This window comes from Oryzias latipes, chromosome 9, assembly GCF_002234675.1.
Source record: "Oryzias latipes chromosome 9, ASM223467v1".
In the NCBI taxonomy this organism is placed as follows: Eukaryota; Metazoa; Chordata; class Actinopteri; order Beloniformes; family Adrianichthyidae; genus Oryzias; species Oryzias latipes.
In genome coordinates, this window is record NC_019867.2 from 6,322,439 (window position 1) to 6,344,264 (window position 21,826).

The 21,826-nt window shown below is 38.0% G+C and overlaps 1 protein-coding gene across 1 annotated transcript; it reads right to left on the minus strand.

The window, feature by feature from the left end:
- Positions 1 to 1,168: 1,168 nt before the first annotated feature.
- On the minus strand, positions 1,169 to 21,118 carry LOC101173310 (septin-2). The gene is made up of 12 exons (XM_020705750.2): positions 20,961 to 21,118; positions 16,426 to 16,481; positions 16,013 to 16,112; positions 15,849 to 15,935; positions 15,357 to 15,480; positions 14,448 to 14,582; positions 13,945 to 14,062; positions 4,381 to 4,482; positions 4,113 to 4,258; positions 3,885 to 3,968; positions 3,743 to 3,800; positions 1,169 to 2,204 (listed from the first exon to the last, which is right to left on the minus strand). Exons 2-12 carry the CDS (start codon positions 16,450 to 16,452, stop codon positions 2,139 to 2,141), a joined length of 1,047 nt encoding a protein of 348 aa, XP_020561409.1. The 5' UTR covers positions 16,453 to 16,481; positions 20,961 to 21,118; the 3' UTR covers positions 1,169 to 2,138.
- Between the last annotated feature and the right edge of the window lie 708 nt (positions 21,119 to 21,826).

A 21,826-nucleotide genomic window follows, 5' to 3' on the forward strand; every position in this document is an offset into this window, starting at 1 on the left:
TTTAAGCCGTTTGTCCTTTATGATTTTTTTTATTGTTTTAACCTGTTAATATACATTTGAGTCAAGCCCCTTGTGTTCTACGCATGTTAATGAAAGATGCCCTACAAATAAAATGACCGATAATGAAATTGTCTTAGATTTAAATTGATTTTCTATTCTAATCTATAAATAAAAGCATTTCGTTGACTGAAATATGAACCGATTTCAAACCGATTACCGGGTGTTTTTCAGCTCTACCCAGTGTTTGTGTGTGTGTGTGGATACAGGAGGATGTTTGTCCTCCCTATTGAGTTTGCATACTTTAACACATTTTTAACATACATTTTTTCTCCTCCTCTGCAGTCAGACAAAGCAGAACCTCCCTGTTAATTAGTGCATAATAAAGAGTTTAGGCGGCTTGCTAAACAGGTAAATACTAAGTTAGTAGAGGTACCAGTTGTCATTGAATTGTCTGACGATGTCCAACTAAAGCCACTTTCCTCAGACAATTGACACCTCTACAGGGTGGAACAGAAAAAGATTAGTTTTGTAATTTCTCGAGTTAGATTGTCTTCTCTGTCCACCACGAGGTTCACACACTGTTGCATTTTTATTTATTAATCTCCTCTTGGACTTTTACCTTCCTACATATGCTGCTGGATCAAGCTGAAGACTGTAGAATCATATGGACTGCGTTCCAATGACCATCTGCTGCTCGCCGTTCCATCTGCCCGTACAGACCTGGGAAAAAGGCCTTTTGTGTTTTCTGCGCCCTCCACATGGAACACTCTACAAAAAAAGCTGCTAATTAAAAGAACTCCTTCCTCTGAATATTTTTAAATCCCGATTGAGAATGGAGGGAAAATTCACTTTTATCAGTAACGGTTTTACATATGCTATCATTTCTATTTATTTCATATTTTTAAATGTTTACATTTTTATTATAAATGTAATTTACCGTTTCCTCCCAACCAGGACTCCCTTAAAAAAGAGATACTGTATCTCAATGGGACATTTTCTGGGTAAATAAAAGTTAAATAAAAAATCCTTCCATACATTTTATCACAAAATAAAGTGAAAAACAACTTTTCATGGAAAACCATAATTTCAAACAGACCATTATTTTTTAATTAGACATAAATCCGAATGACACCCCCAACCACACTTTAAAAAAGACAATAAAGAATTGTCAGCTTTTAATAACAAATTTTATTTCCAAAACCTTTTACTGACATGGATAAGAAATCCTTTTTTTTTTTAAAAGACCAAAACTAAATAATATCAGTGGATTATCAGTACAACTTAGTAAAGTTGTTAAGTCAACTATTCTCAAAAAGTGGAAGGGATCTATTTATTACAGGCCATTTGTTTTCTAAACCATTTTAAAAATGTGAAAAAAAACAACAGTATGTTGAAAAAAACTCCACATGTAAAGTACTTAGCCCACAAAAACTGATTATAGCACCTAAATGAAGCAAACATTAGTTCACTTTGCAGTTTGGCACCAATATTATAGTTTGCTCTAAACAGAAAAAAGGAACTGGAGAAGTTCAGCAATTGGTCAAATACAAACAACCACATAAAAATAGAAAAAGTGGCTTAGTCCTTCTAGATTTAAACATTTGCAAACTGTTATTTACTCAGATTGAAGCAAACAGGCACTCATGATATCCAGAGGTAAATATTATGGGCTGTAAAATTAGTCAAGCAAGATATTAGTAAAACCAAAGTATATATATATATAAAAATTGGGATCTTCTGACCTGTAACCTCAACATAAGTGGCTGTTCACACTTATTTTTGCAAACTATAAAGATGGCAAATCCTATTCGTACCGTTATTACTGGCAATAATGAAAATCACCTGACATAAAGTACATAAATAGCCATCAAACCCCAATAGTATTTCATGTAAAACCTGTATCTGGTCCTGTTTGACTAGTTTGTGGAGCTCTGAGTGAAGAATGACAGCTGACGGGTGGAGATTTGGGAACGGGAGTGGCTCTGCGCAGATAAACATGTGATCAGGAAAAGTGGGCTTCCCAATTGACCACAGGAGGGACTATGACCAGGAGTGTGTCTTTGTGCATGATTATATTGTAGAAATGTGAATGTGTTGGGTGACAGAGATCACCACACTCCCATGTGGCTCAGACTCTTTCACTCGTCTGACTTCATCTTCATCTGTGCCTGCATCTGAGCAATCATCTCTTGCATGCGCCTCAACTGCAGAGAGGAAAGAAAATTCAAGAGGTGATCCCCAAAATTATAAATAAATTAATAAATAAATTAAAAAATATACATCAAAATAACAGAACAGATGATGTAAGGAGTTGTTTCTGAAGTCAGGCAAAGTCACTGCACTAAGAAAGAAAAGATTTTTTGTGCACGTGTGACAGAATAATTGTTATATCAACAGTAACTATTGAAATGCTAATCAGAAGCATTTAAAACTGAACAGATAAAGGCGAACAGAGTAACTTTTTTGCATTATTCACAATTGATTAAGTTGAAATGTAGAGACTTGACAGCTGCCCCTAAATATGGAATTTCCCTTGAAGTTCTTGAATATCTAGCGCCATCTAGTGGCTATACATGTAAATTCATGAATTGATTTTCTTTGGTAAAAATTAAAAGGTTCATGGAGGTAAAAGCTCATATTTCAATGTTTGTTATTTGACAGAATAAAAAACAGTTTATTATTATTTTTTAAATCAAATTAAACCATAGATGATAACAAAAATTCTAAAAACAGGCAAAGAAAATAGATTTGGGACATTCTTGCTGAATGAACAATTGACATATTGAATGATAATCATAAAATAATAATAATAAAATAAATAACTTGTGAGGAAGTGATCCTCCATAAATATGTTGTAACAACTTATTTTGACTCATTATCATCTAAAAAACTAATAAATCTCATGTATTTTAACTGTCTTAACGAAGTATCCATCACATTTTTGTGCCTCAATTTCATTAGGAGATTTTCCAGAAACTTTAAATTGATTTTTCTAAACTTTTATTTTACTTATGACTAAAAAAAACAGGGAAATTTAAATTTTCTGGAGTTATGTAAATATGAATATTTTGAATGTGCAATACTTTTTTATATTTATAACTGCATCTGAGCATTCAGAGGAATGGTCTTCTTTAATAGACTTACATTTTGAGATCGTCTTAGTTTTTTTCTTATTTCAATTTTTAAAAGATCAAGTCTACAACAGCTGATTTGGTCCAGCACAGTTTTATCAACGTGAATCGTGCTTACAAACAATATGTATTTAATGTTGATTAGAGAACTTAATGACTAACAAAAATTGCTTCTATTAATTTAGAATAAACATAGATATAAATCTGTTTTTTTTTACCTAAGGAAACTATTGGCAACATTATAGGGAGATAAAATGACTAAAAAGGCGTTCCTCAGTGCAAAAACACGTTACTGAGATCATTCCTAGCATAAAACCAGGACATTCAAACAGGAAGTGATGTCATATCCTGTCGAGTTGTTTATAAACAACTGCAAATTAAACATGCAATCTTGATAGTACACGACGGCCAAAATCAGCCAGGAAACAAGTTATAGCTCAATGACATGAGACTCCCAGCCTGGTCCCTTTGTGGGGAAAAAAGTAACTTTTTCTTTTTTTAAGTTGACTGATTTGCAAATATAGATCATATGACGGTTGAGATTTAAAGTAAAATCAGGGAAATAAAGGAAATAAAGTTTCTATAATGTCATTGTGACTTCGGGTTCTTACCTCCAACTCCTTCTGCAACAGAATCTGGTCTTTGTCCATAACGTCCTCATCCACGGCTCTGCAGGGGAAACAAACAGGAATTACTGATCAACCTTCCCTAATACAAAGACCCCCCAGTATTGAATAATATGCAGAGTCTCACCGGCCCGCCTTCTTCAACCTCTCAGATCGGAAGTTCTCGTAATGCAGGTCTTGAGTTACCTCCTGGAGGTCTTGCATATGAGTCCTAAAAGAATCACTCATCATGTCAGAGCTTCACACACTAGAGGGCAGCAGAAGCATGCTTTGCATCTTTTCTTTATAGTGTTTCTTCAAAAACCTTGTAAAAAAATCCTTTAATTTAAGAGCCTTAAATACCAAAGAGACTCACACAAGCATGGTGCGTAATTTGAGGAAGTCATTGTGTTCAGGATTCTCAACCTCTACAACTCCCCATGGGTAAAGACGACCTCGGATCTTCTTCCCCTTCACCTCGATCAGCTGGTTGGAGCCAATCACAGCGAAGGGAATACTTGCCTTGGAGGAGAATTACAAACCAGAGGTGTCCACAAAGAGGGAGAAGAAGAGGGAAATGAAATTATGGGAAATGTAAGAATCAGAGAAATCTAAAGACACATAAATATGGATAAATATTTCACCTTGAGTACTCTTGTCTGCTCCTTGAACTCTTCATCTTCATCAGAGTCTGCATCTGGAAGCTGGTAGATTTTGATGCCGTGCTCAGCGATCTCATCCAGGATCTAAGAGAAGAAAGCAGGAGAACATTCTGTAAAGAGCGCGTGTCATTTTAAGAGTTGAAGACAAAAAACAAACAAAAAAACCTGATAATTAGGAAACATTTTGCCCCAGATCTGTTCCTAAATAAAAAAATCAATTTGGAATTAGTTTTCAAGGCTATATATAATTTTGAGATACAAGTTTATTCCCTATATATAAATATATATTGTTGCAATGACCAATCAGAGGTTCAAGCAGCAGTCAAGCTGCTTTAGCATACGGGACTCTTTCCCGCCGTCTGAATTCCTCCACTATTCACGCCGTTAGGGGCGTTCACCATATTTCAGGGCGTCCAAATCTACAATCCTAAGATCCAGGGCCTTGGAATTTTCCCAAAAGTCTCTGCAAAAAACTAGTGTGCATCAACGCTCACTAGATTAGAGACTATAGACCACAATCCATTGCGTTTAAACAAATGGTCATTTAAAAAAATGTATGCAAGTATATAATTATTAGAAATCATTAACATTTTTACCATCAGTATTCATGAATTATCTTTGTAAAATGTCCATATTTGTTCAGTTTTTAATTCGGCAAATGGGTGACGTCAAGTTGAAAAATGGGAAGTGAATTGGAACACAACTGCTGTCTGTCTGGCCAGTGTCACATGTTTATGTCAGAACAAAACTGCCTTACAAACATGATCAAACATAATAAATAATGCTAGAAACAATATGGGGGTCTAAAATGATCATCATCGTTAGATTAGGGAATATTTAAGACTGCAAAATTGAATGAAACTACATGGTTTCTCTGACTGCTATGGTTATATAGGCCACCTCATATAATAAAGCATATAAAATATCACATAATACGTCTGAAAAATCAAAAGTGTAATCTTTGACCTCATCTGTAGAACTTTGTGGAATAAAGGAAAACAGCTTTGAGAGGATACGTCAGGTTATTCTTTAGGTTTAAGAAAACAAAAGAAGTTCTTCCGTGTTTCTGATACTAAATTTTGAAGGAATCTGCATCTCTAAAGAACAGGAAATGGTTAAAAAAATAATGCAATATTTGAGATGCGAGACAAAACATACATGTTGTTGCACTCCACACAGCAGCTGCCGCTATTAGGATTCATTTATGGCTAGTAGTGTCTCTTCAAAGTTTGGTGCCTGGTTAATTCCAGGCTTTCTTTGTGTTTTGAAGAAACAATAACACGCAAAAGATTCCAACGGCTTCGAGCACAAACTGTTAAAAATCAACGCTGTTAATATCCTCACAATCCAATTGTTTAAATATACACTTTCAGGATCATCTCATCACATTCATAAAACAGTCCATGTTTCCTCAGAATAAGGGCAGAAAAAGCCGGTCTGACCCCGAAGCAAAGGCTGGTCGCTGCATACAGTAACAGTAGGCTGTGAGTGAGCGCCTGTTGTTGCAGCAACACATTTAATTAAAGTTCCCCGGGGAGTGAGACGAGGAGCAGGTGAAAAATAACAGTTCTGACAAAGTCCGAAGCAAGAATTCTGGTCCTCCATTTTTTATTTGTTCCTTTTCTGGTCATTATAAAAACAAGGTGAAACAAAGGGGCTTTCTTCTTTTGTGCCTTGGGGAAATATGTCAGGATTTATTTTTCTAAACTTCAAAGCTGCATTTTACCTTTTGTTTTCCAGAGAACACTTTTTTCTTAACACGTAAATTCTTATGTAATGCAGCCAAAGACTATCCAGTGTTTTTGGAGAATTTCATGTGCACTAATGGCACAGTAATGAGTCAGCCGGTAGTTTGGGAAGTGCGTGAAGGCTTTCCTACGGAGCGCAGCTCCTGTTTGACGCCTTGTTACGGCTGTTGCTTGTTTTCTCAGTGAGCTCTGCGCTCAGGGTGTGTGCGGAGAGACTCTGGTATTGTTGTGGTGCGGATCTAAAAACAAACAGGCTTTATACAGGACTTGGTGGGGAGCGTGACGCCGGACCTCTAAAGCACTCCGGCATACAGGAGCTTCCAACATGGTCGCTGGGTAAACAGAACTGCGGCGGGGTGACGTATGAAAGAATTTTGGGAAACTGTACACACAGTGGGAAAATAAATACGTGCAGCACAATGACAGGAAAAAATGAGACAAACAACAAATCCACAGATAACATAGAAATAAATTCAAAAATGCGATCAAACAGGAAGAGTTTGACTGAAAAGTGATAAGCAGCCTGTGTAAGGAGAAGGTTATGATGATGGAAAAGGGCAGTTTCTCCAAGCAAACTACCATTAAAATATCCCGAACCTTCATCGGGTTGTTGCAGACACACAAGTCCTTTGTCTGAACCATCTATTTCCAGACCCGGCTAATCCAAAATGGGTGTTTACCGCAATGATTCGGCCCCATACCATGTGCTTAGTATGGCCTGACACCTATAATCAAGACCTCTCCGGGATCGTGAGATGTCAGAATCACCGCCTGCTCCAAATCCCTGTTGTCTCCTCCTGATCTACTGTACACAATGCAGGCTTTAATTCCTAATGTTACATCAGACTCTCCTCGACATGATTGTATATTTTAGTTGGCACTGGAATGTGTGCAGTACAAGTCGTTTTGGTTTTATGACCATCCTGTGAGGCCATTATACGCCCGACATCTATCTGCGCTGTTATCGTTGGCCGAATGCTGTCGGGTTCTGCGGTACCACACCTGCCACGGGGCTCAGTGGACGAAACCAAAGAGTTCTGCCTCGAATCAGGCAGTTAAAACAGATGTGGGGGAAAGAAGGTGGTAGAAAATGGGTCATATATCACTGGGTAAGTCGGACTCCTCTGAGGGAGTCCGACTTACCCAGTTCTGGGAATAGAAATATGGTTTTGAGTGGACTAAAATAGCACACCTGTAGGCCTAAACATAGGCGTAATGACACAGGTGATGCAGTAAGAAAGGTGGCTAAGCAGTTTCTCCCTGCAAATGAGCAGCTATTTGAACCAAAACATCCAATCATAATGAGTCGAGGGGAAAACCAGTCATTAGAGGACTTATGGTTTTCACCGCGTCGACCTGCTGAGAGAACAATATTTTCAGGATTTGTACCTTTTCGTAAGCAAACCCACAAAAAAATGAGTGACTCCAAACACCTGCTGAACAATTTCACTATGTGCAAAACAGACACGATGACAGGGCAACAAACAAGCCGCACAAAGAAAAGACATAGAGTCCAACAAAAACATGTCAGAAAGCTCTATCGTATGACTCAAAAGAAAACAACTAAAAGCAGGCGGTCACAAAAAAAAAACGATTAAAAACAGAAAAATCGTACTGAGCAGCTTTAAAGAATGAAATGACCATAAGAAGTCTGAATTATATTAGCATGGAGTTGCTTTTTGAGACTAAATAATTCAGCTAATATTTATACTCCTCAATAAGTCTTTTTATTATTTATTATCATTATCATTTTATAGCTGGGATCCTTTTTTTTTTAATTTACTTTAACCCGTTCACGCCTAATGTCGCAAATTCGAAACAAATTATGTAATCCAGGAGTCCATTTAGTATTCCCTAAAATGAAAAAGAATGAATATGAAGAATTTTTTATTATTATAATTGGGAAAAAATTCAGGCATGGGGGGGTTAAAATGATGATGATTCAAATTAAAAGTAAACAAATATTTGAGTCACATAACGTGGAAAGTATGCGGTTCATAAAAAGGGGCCTTTTTTTTCCATGGCTGAAGAATTTATTAAAGTCACAGTGATTGCTCTGATCTTAATAAATCCCTGTAAAGCCAAACTGCAACTTTCTTTCCATACATTTACCTTAACATGAAAATCTATTTAAAAAAAAGCAAAAAGAAGAATCGACAGATGTTATTACAGAGTTCAATGTGCCACATTGAAAGCTTTAAACCGTAACTGTTTTAAACATAGTTATAAATGCTGAAATATCTTAAAGTTCAGGATCATCAGAGCTGAACTTCAGGTCATAAACCTGATTTTTTGTTTGCAGTTTTCTTTGTTTCCGTACAGTCGCACGATAAATTTAGAAGAAATTTAGAAAGCTGTCCATAACTTATGAAGGAAAACAATAATTTATGAACAAACACAATGAATGCTTTAAAAATGACTAATACACTCACTACTGATGTTGTCATATTTTATTAACCTCCAAGTAAAATAAACAAAAAAAAAAAGGTTTTAAATGACGATTAACATTTTAACTTCTAAATCCAGTCAAATTTAGATCGATGTTTATTGACAAACACTACAGATTGGATGGATAATGTTAAATATTGAAATTTTCTAAGTAATAACTCAAGATAACTAAACCAATTGGACTATGAAAGAAATCGGAGGTTTCTGGGAAATTATAATAATAATGAAAAGAAAAAAGGAAAGACTTTGTGCCATATCGCAGAGTTTTTAAATTGCCCCTCTGAAAAAAATACTTCTGTCTTGTCAGTGAACACCTCTCAAACCAAAAGGCTCAGCGCCGCCTGGAGGGACCCTGACAGGAGGGATGGAGCCCCAACAATGATGCTTTAGAGCTCACACCAACCCTCCTGCACAAATGCTTTCACATACTTTCTAAACTGTCATAATCTGGCTTTACGAGGACAAGAGGTTTGGAAATGACCGAAGACGGAGAACAACCCATCAAAGGAGGTCATGAGACCACTCACGACTTCAGACGATCTGCACTGAACCTCAAGTCAAAGTCTATCATGAGCGCACTTTCTAGATCCATTTAAACCAAGGCAGATGCACTTTTTAAGTCCTTCAACCATGGTGACGTGAAGGCCCTGCAAGAGCAACAATGATCCTCACAACCCCCCCCACAGTCCCATTGTTTCTGTGAGGTATTAGTACAGTCAGGACCACCCACCTCTCTGATCAAAGAGCACAGGAAAACTATTGAACTGTCGTAATCTGGTATTTAACAGTGAAGCTGCGCTTTCTTTCCTTGAGAACAGAAGGTTGTGAGATCCTGGCGCTGCTTGCCCCATGAGAGGAAAATGAATATTTATTGTTTTAAAATCAGGAGAGACTTGAAACTTGCCCTGGTACAATGACTGCAGAGGGGCAGAAAAATAAATATAGCCGCGTGTTTGAGAGGAAAAGAGCTGGGCACAGCCGGGCTGAGGACTCAGTCCCTCACAGAGGGGCAATAAGAAGTGAGGTCATCGCCATTCAGCCTTCTTCAGAAAGACCAAGTCTGCCGCTGACTGAAAGAGTTTATTATAAACCGAACAAATTAACTGTTAAAACTTTGCTGGTTCAACTTCAGCTTTCAAATGTTTCAATCTATATATTTTAAAGTATTTTACTCTTGAAGGTAAGAGTGCTGGACTTCTGAGTTCTCCAAAACAAAGACAGGAACTGATGGAAATAAATAAAATCTGGACTTTTCTATCTGGGACATGACACTCACTTGATCCAGTTCTCATGTAGTCAGTGAGAGACAAAGACTGTCTGGAGGATCATGTTTAATCTTCACACAAAAAGGACAAAAAAAACTCTTAAATATAAAATGGCTTATTAGTTTAGTTTAAAATAAGAGCAGTTCAATATGTTGTTTACAGAGATTCTGTGGGTTTCCTGATAAAATGAATGATAACGATGTTTTTGCGCTGGGAAAATTAGAAACAAGATATTTTTTAGTGTTGCTTTGGATTTAGTCAGACATCTTTACCTTCATGGCTTGTATCACAATTTGAGTTAAAAGCAGCTGTGCAGTCGACCGCTCTGTTTCCGAACCACGAAAAACTAATAAAGAGGGTCGAGATTAAAGGGCCGTACAGGATATGACTGTAAGGTCCCACACTAAGAGGATCAGCCCCTCAATATACCCTCCTCAGGGCAACTTTTGACCCAGAGAGACCAGCACCCCAAGGAAAGGAAATTAGCATCAAAGCACATGTAATATGAAGCAAGAACAAGACAAAGACAACGTGAGGTGGACGTGTAAACAGTTACTGCTGGAGAGGAAGACCTGAGCGAGACGCAAGAGTCATGACAATAAAACAGTATTGACACATTGCAGGAAGTGTATATTGTTGTATAAAAGCTGCTTCCTCCTAATAATAAAAGAAAGGAATGAACAAGCCTTGAGGAAGAGGTGTGTGTGTGAGGAGGGGGGAATTCAGGGAGATGAATGGCTCTTAGCTGTGAGAAAGTTTCCTGCACAATACAAACTTATAAATTGTGAAGGAAAAACACTGCAGAGAGTTATACATCATCCTTCGACGCTGTGCTTTCTGGCAGCTTTTTGGCTGCTGGTGCTCTGAGCTCCAAAGGAAAATCCTGGAGCCACACTTCAGCAAATGGCTCTGTGAAACAAGGATCAGGCACGTAAACCCAAAAGCCACTTCAACCGCCCAGATCAAAGCCACGAACGCCAGCGCCAGCTTCTCTGCGACATCATATGAAGATTGTCGTTTCTGTGATGCTGCATCAGTGTTTCCATGTATGCATAGAGGCAAATTGATGGTTAAAAAAAGTCATGTCATGTTCTAGAGAACACGGTATTCTCATGCTCCCCCTCATCTTATAGAAAACGGCTACTGATCTGTGCTACACCCCACACTCCCTAAAATCGAAAAATCCCTTCATCTATTGTAATAGCTGTTCAATTTAATAAGTAAACACTTTTTTGAGCCTTTATTGTCCATGTCTGATTGTACAAGAGATAAAGTGAAGACCACACTAATAAAACATGTGATTTTATGCCTTTTCCTGATTGGCAGGATAACAAGTTTGTGAGGTTTATTCATTTAGAAGCCAATAAAAATATCATATTTTTTATAAAATGGTACTATGATCTTAAAATACCCACGAGGTTAACCTTTATTACTATTTTACTTATTATTCATAAATGTCCGTCATATCTGTAAACATGCCGTTAACCACAAAAGGACTAATGGATTGTTCATCACGCAAATGCAACACAAGAGGGATCATAATTAACAAGGAGGAGAAACGGGAGGATCTGATGTTTTCCTGGTAAAAACTTTCTAACCTCCTGTCCTTCTGTCAATAATATGTATGTGCACATATTTATATGTGCGTGTGTATGTCTGTATTTTTTTTTCTTTTTAAATGTCCCACTGCGATCATCTTTTGATTTGTTGTAGAAGCGTTTCTAGTGGTCTTTTAAATATGATTACCGGTAGTCTGTTTTTAGCCAAAGTAAAAAAAAAAACTGTCGTTTTCTAGGACATAGTTTCTACAGAGCGACAGCCATTCATTAGAAATTCACGTCGAGTTGTGGGCAGGACCGTTGGCGTGGAGGTACCCCATCCCCTTTCCCCTCCCCGCTGCAGAGGAGGAAGCTTGTGGCCCTCCCCATGTAGTTTCTACCTCCCAAATAAGCTCTTGTTCAAACTGCATTCTTCGTCTGCCCCTGATTCACAACAATTTGCATAAAGAAATACTCAAAAACGCAATTTTAAGCTCAATTTTCCTTATACACCTCCTCAATCATTAGAAAAATGCCACAAGATTTTCTGTTTTTGGTAAAACACACAAAAAAAAAAAAAAACGCAGCACTTCAAATTTGTTATTTTCCAATCAATTCATGGCTAATTTTCCAAGTCTGATTTATCTAAATAAAGACTAATTTTTTTGTCTTCTTCCATTGTTTTGGTTTTGATTGCTTTAAATAAACCAATTCCAAAACAACTTCTTCACTTCAGGATGAGACATTTAAGTCCGGATCGCTCAACCAACTCTCTGCAATTCTGGAAAACAGTCATTCAGAGAGAGTTGCCTTTGTCAGATGCTAAACATTTTCAAACTACCAATTTTTCTGTTGGAGGGAAATGCTTTTCTGCCCCGGATGTAATGGATTTGTATATGGATGTGTGTGCAGTAGTGAGTGAGCTCTGCTGATGTCTCTGGCTAATTGCTGCTTAGTATACAATAGGAAATGTCTTTTAATGGAATAGTTAGGGAAAAATGGAAAAGAAACTGTGTAATAGATGGTGTTGCTGACATATAAGCCTAAAAGAGGTCAGCTCAGGGTAAATATTTTCATTCCTGGGGGTTATCACACTGAAATGATTGTGCAGCTACTGGCCATATATTTACAGTAAATTCACAAAAGGATAAAAAAAAAATTAAAAAGTGAAGCTGGTAGTCTTAGGAAAGCTGCCAGTTGGATTAAAAAACCCACAAAGAAACACAGTGTTGCTGATGTTTTGTGCCAGAGGAACACGTAGACATTTCAAGGGAAGTCACAACATAAAAAAAAAAAAAAAAACGTTGAGTGCAATCAAAGTGTTGGTCCTTGAAGGAAACAGGAGAGGAATTTCTCCTTTGTTATACAAACGACATGCATCAGTGAATGCACAGAAACGTGCTCCAATAAAAGCCATAGTTTATTGAAAACAATATCAAGATTTTAAAGCTAAGAATGTGTCCAGAGTGACCTTTTAAAGACGCAGCATCGCAGATTTAAAGCAAAGAGAAAAAGTGAAGAGCACCGGGCAAACCCAGCCCCTCATCAGCCGACTGTCGCCTGCCAGACCGCTGGCTCCAAGACCTGAATGAAAGGCAAGCAGGAGGTCTGGGCATGCACAGAAGGTGGACATTTCCAATTAAGACAGTGTGAAAAGCTGAGAGGGGGGAAAAAAAGATGTTTGTAGGTTAAGCCTCGATCAATGGACACGTGCTTCTGAACAAGAACTGTAACCAGTGGTTATGTCTTTATCTTCCAGTCACCTATTTCCAATTTAAATGAATAGTTTTGATTGTAAAAATGTGAGAAAAAAAAATAAGACCTGAGACCTATTTCAGAGACTTAAGTTATTTAATATATTAGATTTTTTTGTTACCAATTGTCAAAAAATCTTTACAATATCCAAAAAAAACTGTTAGTCACACTACAGTGATAGTTATCAGTTGTAGAGCTAAATTAAAAGTAAAAGTAAACAGAAAGAAGGGCAGTTGAAAAGATAAAAAAAAAGGGAAAAGGATGACTAAACATGCAGCAGTGAGGTTATCGGGTCAACACAGTGCTGTTAAGTGTTTATAATGAGAGGTGATACTCTGTCTTTTCCTCTCTGGAAAGCTGGAAGCTGAGGAGCGTGCAGCCTAACAGACACTTGGACCGCTTCCAACAGGAAGTGTCTGGGATGGGTAAAGACAGGATCAGGTGCGTTTCATCTTTATTGTGTTCAACAGACTTTTCCTACATCTCACCTCCTACCATTTCCTCTGTTCTGCTGCCCTTTCGCGACCTCTCCAACAATGTGTTAGTGACATTTAAAAAAAAAAAACACCAAGTAAATGAAGCAGCACATCAGTGCAGTTAAGAACATGTGCTTCCTCACATGACCACGCAGACGCCTAATAAGCACAGATACTGTAGCTGCTATTGTCATGGAGTATGTGCAGAGGTTTAACCTTGCACCAGCCATTAAAACAAGCTTAAAGAAGATGAAAACGAAGAAAAGAAACGTCTCAGCACATGACAGGTTTTAGTGTGTGTGCATGTCAAACCAACCCTTCTCTTCAGGCGATCCCTCTCCTTTAGCGTCAGCGTGTCGGCCTTGGCAATGACAGGAACTATATTGACTTTGCTGTGGATTGCCTTCATAAACTCCACATCCAGAGGTGTCAGACTGTGAGAAAAAACATAAAACCAATTACAGTTAATGACAATAAATACATAAATGTTCCTTTGCTTATTGCTGGAGTTGCGTTCTAAAAGTAACCTACGAAAGGAAGTTTTCATCTTTATAGTTTACATTTATTGTAGTTAGGGCAGTAAAACACCTCACTACACAATTTATACACTTGTCTCAAACAGACGTGAAAATATATATACATTATATAACCAAAAGTATTGGGTCATCCATCCAGATGATCATGGTCTACAACCAATCAGGATGCAGAACACAATGCGCTGTAAAAATATTTTTAAAAGGATGCGAAATTGCTCTAAAGCACAAAAAGAGGAAAAAAGAAAATCAGGGTTATTTTACTTTTATTAAAGTGTGTTATTACCCGTGTCCAAATGGAGAAATGAAATAAAAGCAGCAGTGCACCCTGTTGTCCACTATGTGCCTCCGGTTCAGCCCACTTTCGTCATGGAGGTAGCGCTCAAACTGATTGTCAATGTACTGAATGATTGTCTTGAAGCTACAACACAAAATTACAGAGTAACAGCAATCAAATAGCTGTATATGAATACAAACACAATGACATGTCGCTCAAAGCTGGTTTAACAAGTCATGCAAACAGGAAGCTGCAAGTTGAAAATTGAAACAGATTTTTTAAAGCTGCCTGGGCTTTCAAAAGAGTCAAATAGTTGTGCGTGCAAATAGACTAAGATAAAAAAACTCAGGTTTTATAAGAGCAAGGATAGGTTCAGCATCAATTCTTTTAAGAAAAAACACAGGAGAAGGCAATTCTGAGCAGAATTGCTGAGCATCTCTATGTTAAATTGTTGTGAATTGCACACAACTCAGGCCCATTTATGATGAACTACTGCTGCTGTGGAGATACTATGCTCTGGAAAATGAAACGTTTTTTTTATTATGGCTAAAAACGGCATAATCAAAGTTTAAAGACCACTGGGAACGCTTTGAAAATAGATCAAAATTTCTTTGAATTACTGCAACTCCTTGACTTTTTTTATCAAAGATTCCACTTTACTGCAGTAAAGTGCTGCATATCAACACAAAGCTGCTTTTGCATCTGAATAACATTAAATGCACGGGTAGTCAAAGAATTATGGTAATTCAAAGAGGGTCAACACCATTGCTCCATCTCTAGTGTTAAAGGGTTATATCAGCAACAGTTACTTGTCTTTTACTTTTAGTACCTACACTAAATTGGGATTTAAGATATAACCTGAGAGGAAAAGAAAGAATAATAGACAGGTTGTGTCTCCACCACATGGCATCAACGCACCAGTCCTGACTGTTGATGGCGTCCCCGTAGCCAGGAGTGTCGACCACAGTGAGGCGGAGCTTCACTCCTCTCTCCTCAATCTCCACAGTCGACGCCTCAATCTGCACGGTTCTCTCTATCTTTTCTGCGGATTCAAAACACGAGACGACGTCAACACATTTGGCTTTACAAAGATATTGCATGACATTCTTGGGCTAACTAGACAGGTTAGACAGAGCACTGATGTTTGGCAGTGAAATACCTCACATGGGTGGATTTAAATTAAAGTTGTTAAATTATAAACTGCGTCATATAAAAAGGGATGTGTGTTTTTCTTTTTATAATAAATGACCAGAGAGGCCTCACATGATTGCTTTTTTAATCCTGGATAAATCCCAATCTTTTGTAAAGTCATAAGAAGACAGGGTCATATTTGGAGTTTACAGCATTCCCAGCATTTCCCCTTTGGAAACAATGCTCTGCTGGAGACATTTCTCCATTATTACAGCGTACCTGCAGCTCCAGGGATGTAGCGTTCAGGGTACAGATCAGTAAGGAACAGGCTGTTTATGAGGGTTGATTTGCCTAAACCAGACTCTCCTGAAACACAAGAAAACAGAGGAATATTTGCCATTTTTCAACAAAAGTTACGAAAACAAAGAAAAGTCATCACTTACCTACAACCATTAAAGTAAACTCAAAGCCTTTTTTCACCGACTTTCGATGCACTTGGTTTGGGAGGTTTGCAAAACCTACATAACCTGAAGCATCTGGTAACTGTGGCACAAAAAAGAAAATACATTATCCTCGAGCTATTACATTTAAAAAATGTCTGTTATGAAGACATGAAGTTCCTGAAATATGAGAGAATACTTCAAATATTTAGCAGATTTTCTTGTCTCAAAATGTTCCTGATAATGTTTTTAAATTGATGCTTAGGCCTTTGTAGCCGCATGAAAATGGGAAAGTAAGAAAAAGTCTCCAGAAATATGACAGAGTGAGACTGAAAATACTGTATGTTTTATAACAGTAGTGTTTTGTAAGAGAGCTTTCCTAAATGATCTCATCCCAGAGACAAACTGTCACTCACCTTCCCTTTTTCTCCAGACTGAGACATCACTTCTGTTTACAGGATGTCTGACAATCCTGCAGATGAAAAAAAAACAACAAGATTTAACATAATGACCAAATACAGGGAGTATTAGAATTTTGGTGTTTTTAACGCATTCTTGAGGCATTCTCCTGATGGAGGAAAAAATACAATAGATGTTTGAGTTCAAAATTCCAGTTCTGAGTAATTCTTTATTCCAATCACTGTGAATCAGGAGCAGACAAACTAAATGCTGTAGTTTTGATGTTGCAAATATTATTGGTGGGCCACAAGCTGTATTCTGATGCATCCAATAGTAGACAAAAAGATCCATAAACGTCTTTGTTTCCTTCATCCCAGCTAGTTTAGACTATTTGGCTAGATAGCTCCAGTGTTGCTCTGCAGTTTTGTTGACCCTGTAATATTAGGTTGGGGGGTGAGGGGCATTCAGCTAGTGAAGACCAAAGTGTATAGCGGAGCGAAAGGCGGTGCCTCAGAGATCCGAGTCGTCTTACTTCTGGGTTGGAAAAGAGCTCAGGAAAATAACTAATATTTAATAAAGACTTAATTATTTTGTGTGGCAAAGGTAATTTATACATGGATATTGTTTACTATAAAAAGCTTAAGAAATACATGTTTTAGGCCCTTTAACAAATGTAGTCAATCCTTGTGGATGAAAAGTTTCAGTAATACTTAATGTGATAATAGCTATAGAAATGCTGCAACACAGACTTCTAGACACTACAGTATTTCAGGCTTGGGCTTGGTGGTCTGAGCTCAGAGGGAGACTTTTGGGATTATTCTTGGACAATTAGACTCATTGCGTATAAAAAAAGAATAATAAATAAACATAAAAAATATATATCATGCAGTCTACAACTCCCAAGAGGTAAAAAGATGACGAACACCGAAGCTACTGATGGCTAAAAAAATCTTTTTCTCCACAACAAGGAGAAAAGGCTCCGGAGAGTTCACTTTTCCACTAAATGATTTCTGAATTCGAGCGCCGCACTATGACCACGGCTGGGCTGGCCATAAAAAAAGCTTGATGGATGAATTCCTGACATGACGAGTGAACAGGAAGAGCTGGCTCCATTATAACGCCATCACAGTGGCGCTTGACAACAGGAGTGTGATAAGAATATGAAGGAGGCGCAGTGAGGTGCCAAACGCAGATGCACTATGATTATATCATGACTGCTGGGGGAAAAGGTGACATGGGAACCTGATGTGATCATTTTCTAACGTGGAAAGACACCATCATGGATGCTTGGGGCAATTTTTGCCACTCTTTACCTTAGAATAAAGTGATTAGAGGGACGGCTTTGCGTTTAAATAAAAGTGGCCAGGGATCCCTCAGACTGGCAGGATGATTTCACTGGGAACCGCACAGAGAACAATGGCTGTTTATCCTTTTGGTTCCTGAAGACTTTCCTATATAGGGGAGCTCAGATTAGGGAGGAGGAAGAACACGCGCCTCGCTCCTGACTATATTTCAAGACCAACCACATGCAGGACGTCAAGAGGACACACAAATAATTGAGAGTTCAAAAAGGCCAAAGCAAATGGGCAGCCTATCAAAAAATACTGGAAAGTCTATGAGGTGCTGTCAGCAACCACCAAACAACAATAGAGACGCCACTAACATGAGTTATAACCTTTAGGAGCAACTGCTAAGGGGAAATTATCAACAAAATTTATGAACTCCATTCATCCAAGGAGATTTTTGTGGTTACACTTAAGTCTAAATCCATTTTTCTGATTTTCTTAACAACTAATTTTATTTCATGCTTTCCTTTTACCCCAATAACAACAGATCAACAACATTGAGTTTTGTGGCTTCACAAAATCTCAGGATAATTGAATTCTGCTCAGAAGGTGGAGGAAGAGTTTGGTTCCGAAGCCCAAACGGAGCGGTGTGCTGACCAGCCGACTCACTGCCTGGTACTACTGCTGCTCAACCGTTGGGTTCAGGCCTAAAAACACATCAAACACAATGAAGTGTTTTCATTGTTAATGGACTTCAGGGTAAAGCCACAGCCCACACGAGACTATTCATGTGCAACAAACCCACACACACATACCACATGTTATTCCATTCGTCTTCCAGCTCTGTGGGAACCGACGTTGGTCCGACAGCAGATTAATTAAAACTGCTCCAATAACGCAGTTGTAATCTCACAAAGACAACACGACAGGACAGACAGGCAGGAGGCACACTTCAATAATGCTCTCTTAATAATGGCCGTTTAATGGTCCAGACTGCTGAGCTGCTTACACTCGTAGCCATCAATGGGACTGACTTGTGGGAGATTAAACACTTTTGAGCAAAAAGGAAAAACGCCACATTAGAAAAGCCACAGTTCTTGGCACGAAACGCAAGTTTGCAGTTGATTTATTAGCTGGAGTGCAGCTGCAAAGGGGCTGTAGATGCAGAACTACATCCCTGACAAAGCTGCACCAAGCGCCCGAACACCTGCCTAAATGAAGTACTTTATGGACAGGCTGGAAACAGATGCGAAAATCTTACAAGATGCAGTTTTGGTTCATTCCATTTAAAAAGAAATGGGCTCGCAGCAAATCACAACTAAAACCTCACTAATGAAAATCATAATAAAGCAGAGCTTCACTGTTACAGAAAGTAAACACCCAACGTTTGTAGTTGGGGGAAGAATCAGTGATAAAGACAGGATCATGATGAACAGATCAAGAACTCTGAAAAGTAAAGTAAAGTACAGGAAGGGCTGTTTATGATGAGAAGAGCAGAAGTTCCATGAGGAAGAGTAGCAAAATATACTCCCGATACCACTTCCACCAAGTCTGTGCCCCAGTTAAAAAGCTTGAGAATTACATATGAGAGTCAACGGCTATTTTGATTGCCACTAAAAGTGACCTAGTGTGTGAGAAAAACATCTAAGGAGGATCAGTGCTTCTATGAACTGAGATTATGTGGATCACAGTCCTTTTATTTCCTTCCATTAAACCAGAAGTACTTGTCTTAATTGAGGAGGAGCCAAAAAAGTCAAGAGGCAAGACAGTAAAAAAACAAAAGTTTATGTTACTACTGAAGAAAAAAAGTATTCTAAACCTATTGTGAGAACTGGAAAGAGTGACTGTGACATCACGCATAGAAAATGACTTACCTCCGGCTCCAACCAAAGGAGAAAACAGCTGTTTAATTCACAATAAAGGTCTATGGGAATTTGGGTACTTCCTGTTTGGAATGCCAGGTAGGAAAGGTCACTCTGTCCAGTTCTCACATGGAGTCAATGGTCTACACACAGGAATTTGATTTTAAAAAGTGGACAAAAGGAAAGCCTTTAGAGAAATAGTTTAAAATGGTTTAATACTTGAAATTAGCTTTTACAAGTTAAAAAAAATTATAACAACAAACAAAAACCCTTATTGCGGCAGCAGTACAGGAACAGAGAGCAATATATAAAAGAAACAAAACTATGGAGTCAGTATAAACACATATATACACAATCTACACACATTTCCAAAACATTGCACAGGATGACCATATAATCAGTTGCACAGGGTAAGATAAATGAGACAGAGCCGATGATGTTGTTTAACGGGGTTCACTGGGAGCAGCTAAGGTTGTAAAGTCTGATGGCAGAAGGTAGAAACGACCTGCGGTGTCGCTCCTTCAGACACTTAGGATGTCTCAGTCTGACGCTGAAGGAGCTGCACAGTGAGGACACAGACTCATACATGGGGTGGGCGTTTGTAGGGAGAAACAATTATTTAAATGCCAAATTAGTGAAAGCTGTCAAACTGGTAAAAGGCGTGCTGAACAAAAACTCTTGAATTCAGTCTACATTGGTTCCTGAAGTTAAAAGCAGCTGCTGTCCTAAGATTACAGTTCATTTGCTTTTTTTAACTATTAACAGGGCCAAAAAAAGGAGAAAAGATAGAAGATAAAGTTTCAATCGATGCTTTAGAATAAATCTGAAGGCTAGTTGAGGATGTGATCAAAAGGTCAAGTGAGAATCTCAGAAAAAGCAGCTTCAGATTTCACAAACTGAAGGCCTTACAGGAAATTCAAAAGTTTCCCCTCCAAAAAAGTGATTGAGGCCTAATGTATGTTTTGGAAATTAAAGTTTTCTATCAGAAAGGTTGTGAGTAAACATCATAGTTGACTGTATTAGTAAATTGGGACGTTTAAATCGTGTTTGAGGCCCGTGTGTCTGACAGAGGATGCCCACCACACCCTGCCTGCCTGACTGACATGTAACCTTAATTCGGGACAATAAAGTTTTTTTTAAGGGAAATCCGATTTGTGAAATACGCCAACTGTCACATTTGGTTCCCGACTGTAACTTTTCCTTACGACAAAAAAGCAACAACACTGAGTTTACATAACATGCCGAACTTTAGCATGCAACAGTTGTTGGTGACTTGGTCCCTCGACTGGTGTCAAGTTACCAGCTCGGCTTCAACAAACTCCCCGGTATGTCCGCCTCCACAAATTCCTGATCCGCACAACAGTTTGGATTAAATTCACTTTAAACAGTCGAGCGACATCTTACCTCTGCGTAACTTTGGAATATAGTTATTCAACTGGAACCCTGTGCGTCGTTTCTGTCAAACAGTAAATGGTCAAACACCAGGAAGGTGAAACCCGGAAGTCGCTTCCTTGAAACCGCCCTCGGCCACCGCGCGGCGTCACTGACGCCATTACGGTTCGCGGTCTGGAAGGTACGCAACGCAAACCAATGAAGGATGGAACCAAAATGGCTGCTTGTGTGTTATAGTTTCACTCATGAAATCTGCTTTGTGCCGAACTGACTGTTTAAAACTAAGGGAAATGTTTATTTATTTTTATTCTTATTTTTATAAATGCAAAAAAGTCGAAAGCTTCTGCAAAAATTAGTTCGCCCCAAATAATATTTATTTAATGACAAAAAAAATGTAAAAAAATAAATAAAATAAAATGAAATGCAATTTAAGTTGTGTGCCATCAGAAAATAAATGGAGGCAAGCAGACTACATAAAGTTATAAAACTGGGAATTCAAGTAATTTCAAGCATTTAAATACATCAGACTCTTGTCAAATTAAAAAAAATAATTTAACTACAAACATACATGAATAATCACTTGCATTGTGCCTTTAGGTTAAGTAGAACAGTCAATAACTGTTGTGATATTATAATTGTGTTTTTTACAACAACAAAAAACAATATAGCAAACATGCGTCATCATCACTATGTCTATTTTGTCAAGATATAATTGTACTTTGTGAAGAAGGAACAATAATTCATTTTAGTTTATTTGTGTACTTATTGGATGTAATCACACAAAAACTTTATTTAACTTTACACAATCAAAGAGTCTTTCTCTAAAGAAGTTAACTTGATTATAATCCTTTGATAATTTGCCTTAATAACAATAAAAC

Excerpts from the sequence above, each read along its gene's own strand:
- LOC101173310 (XM_020705750.2), bottom strand. The coding sequence starts at position 16,452 with ATGTCTCAGTCTGGAGAAAAAGGGAAG. Across the intron at positions 15,481-15,848 it reads CTACATCCCTGGAGCTGCAG|AAAAGATAGAGAGAACCGTG; the intron begins GTACGCTGTAAT and ends TTGAATCCGCAG. Across the intron at positions 14,583-15,356 it reads GCCATCAACAGTCAGGACTG|CTTCAAGACAATCATTCAGT; the intron begins GTGCGTTGATGC and ends TTTGTGTTGTAG.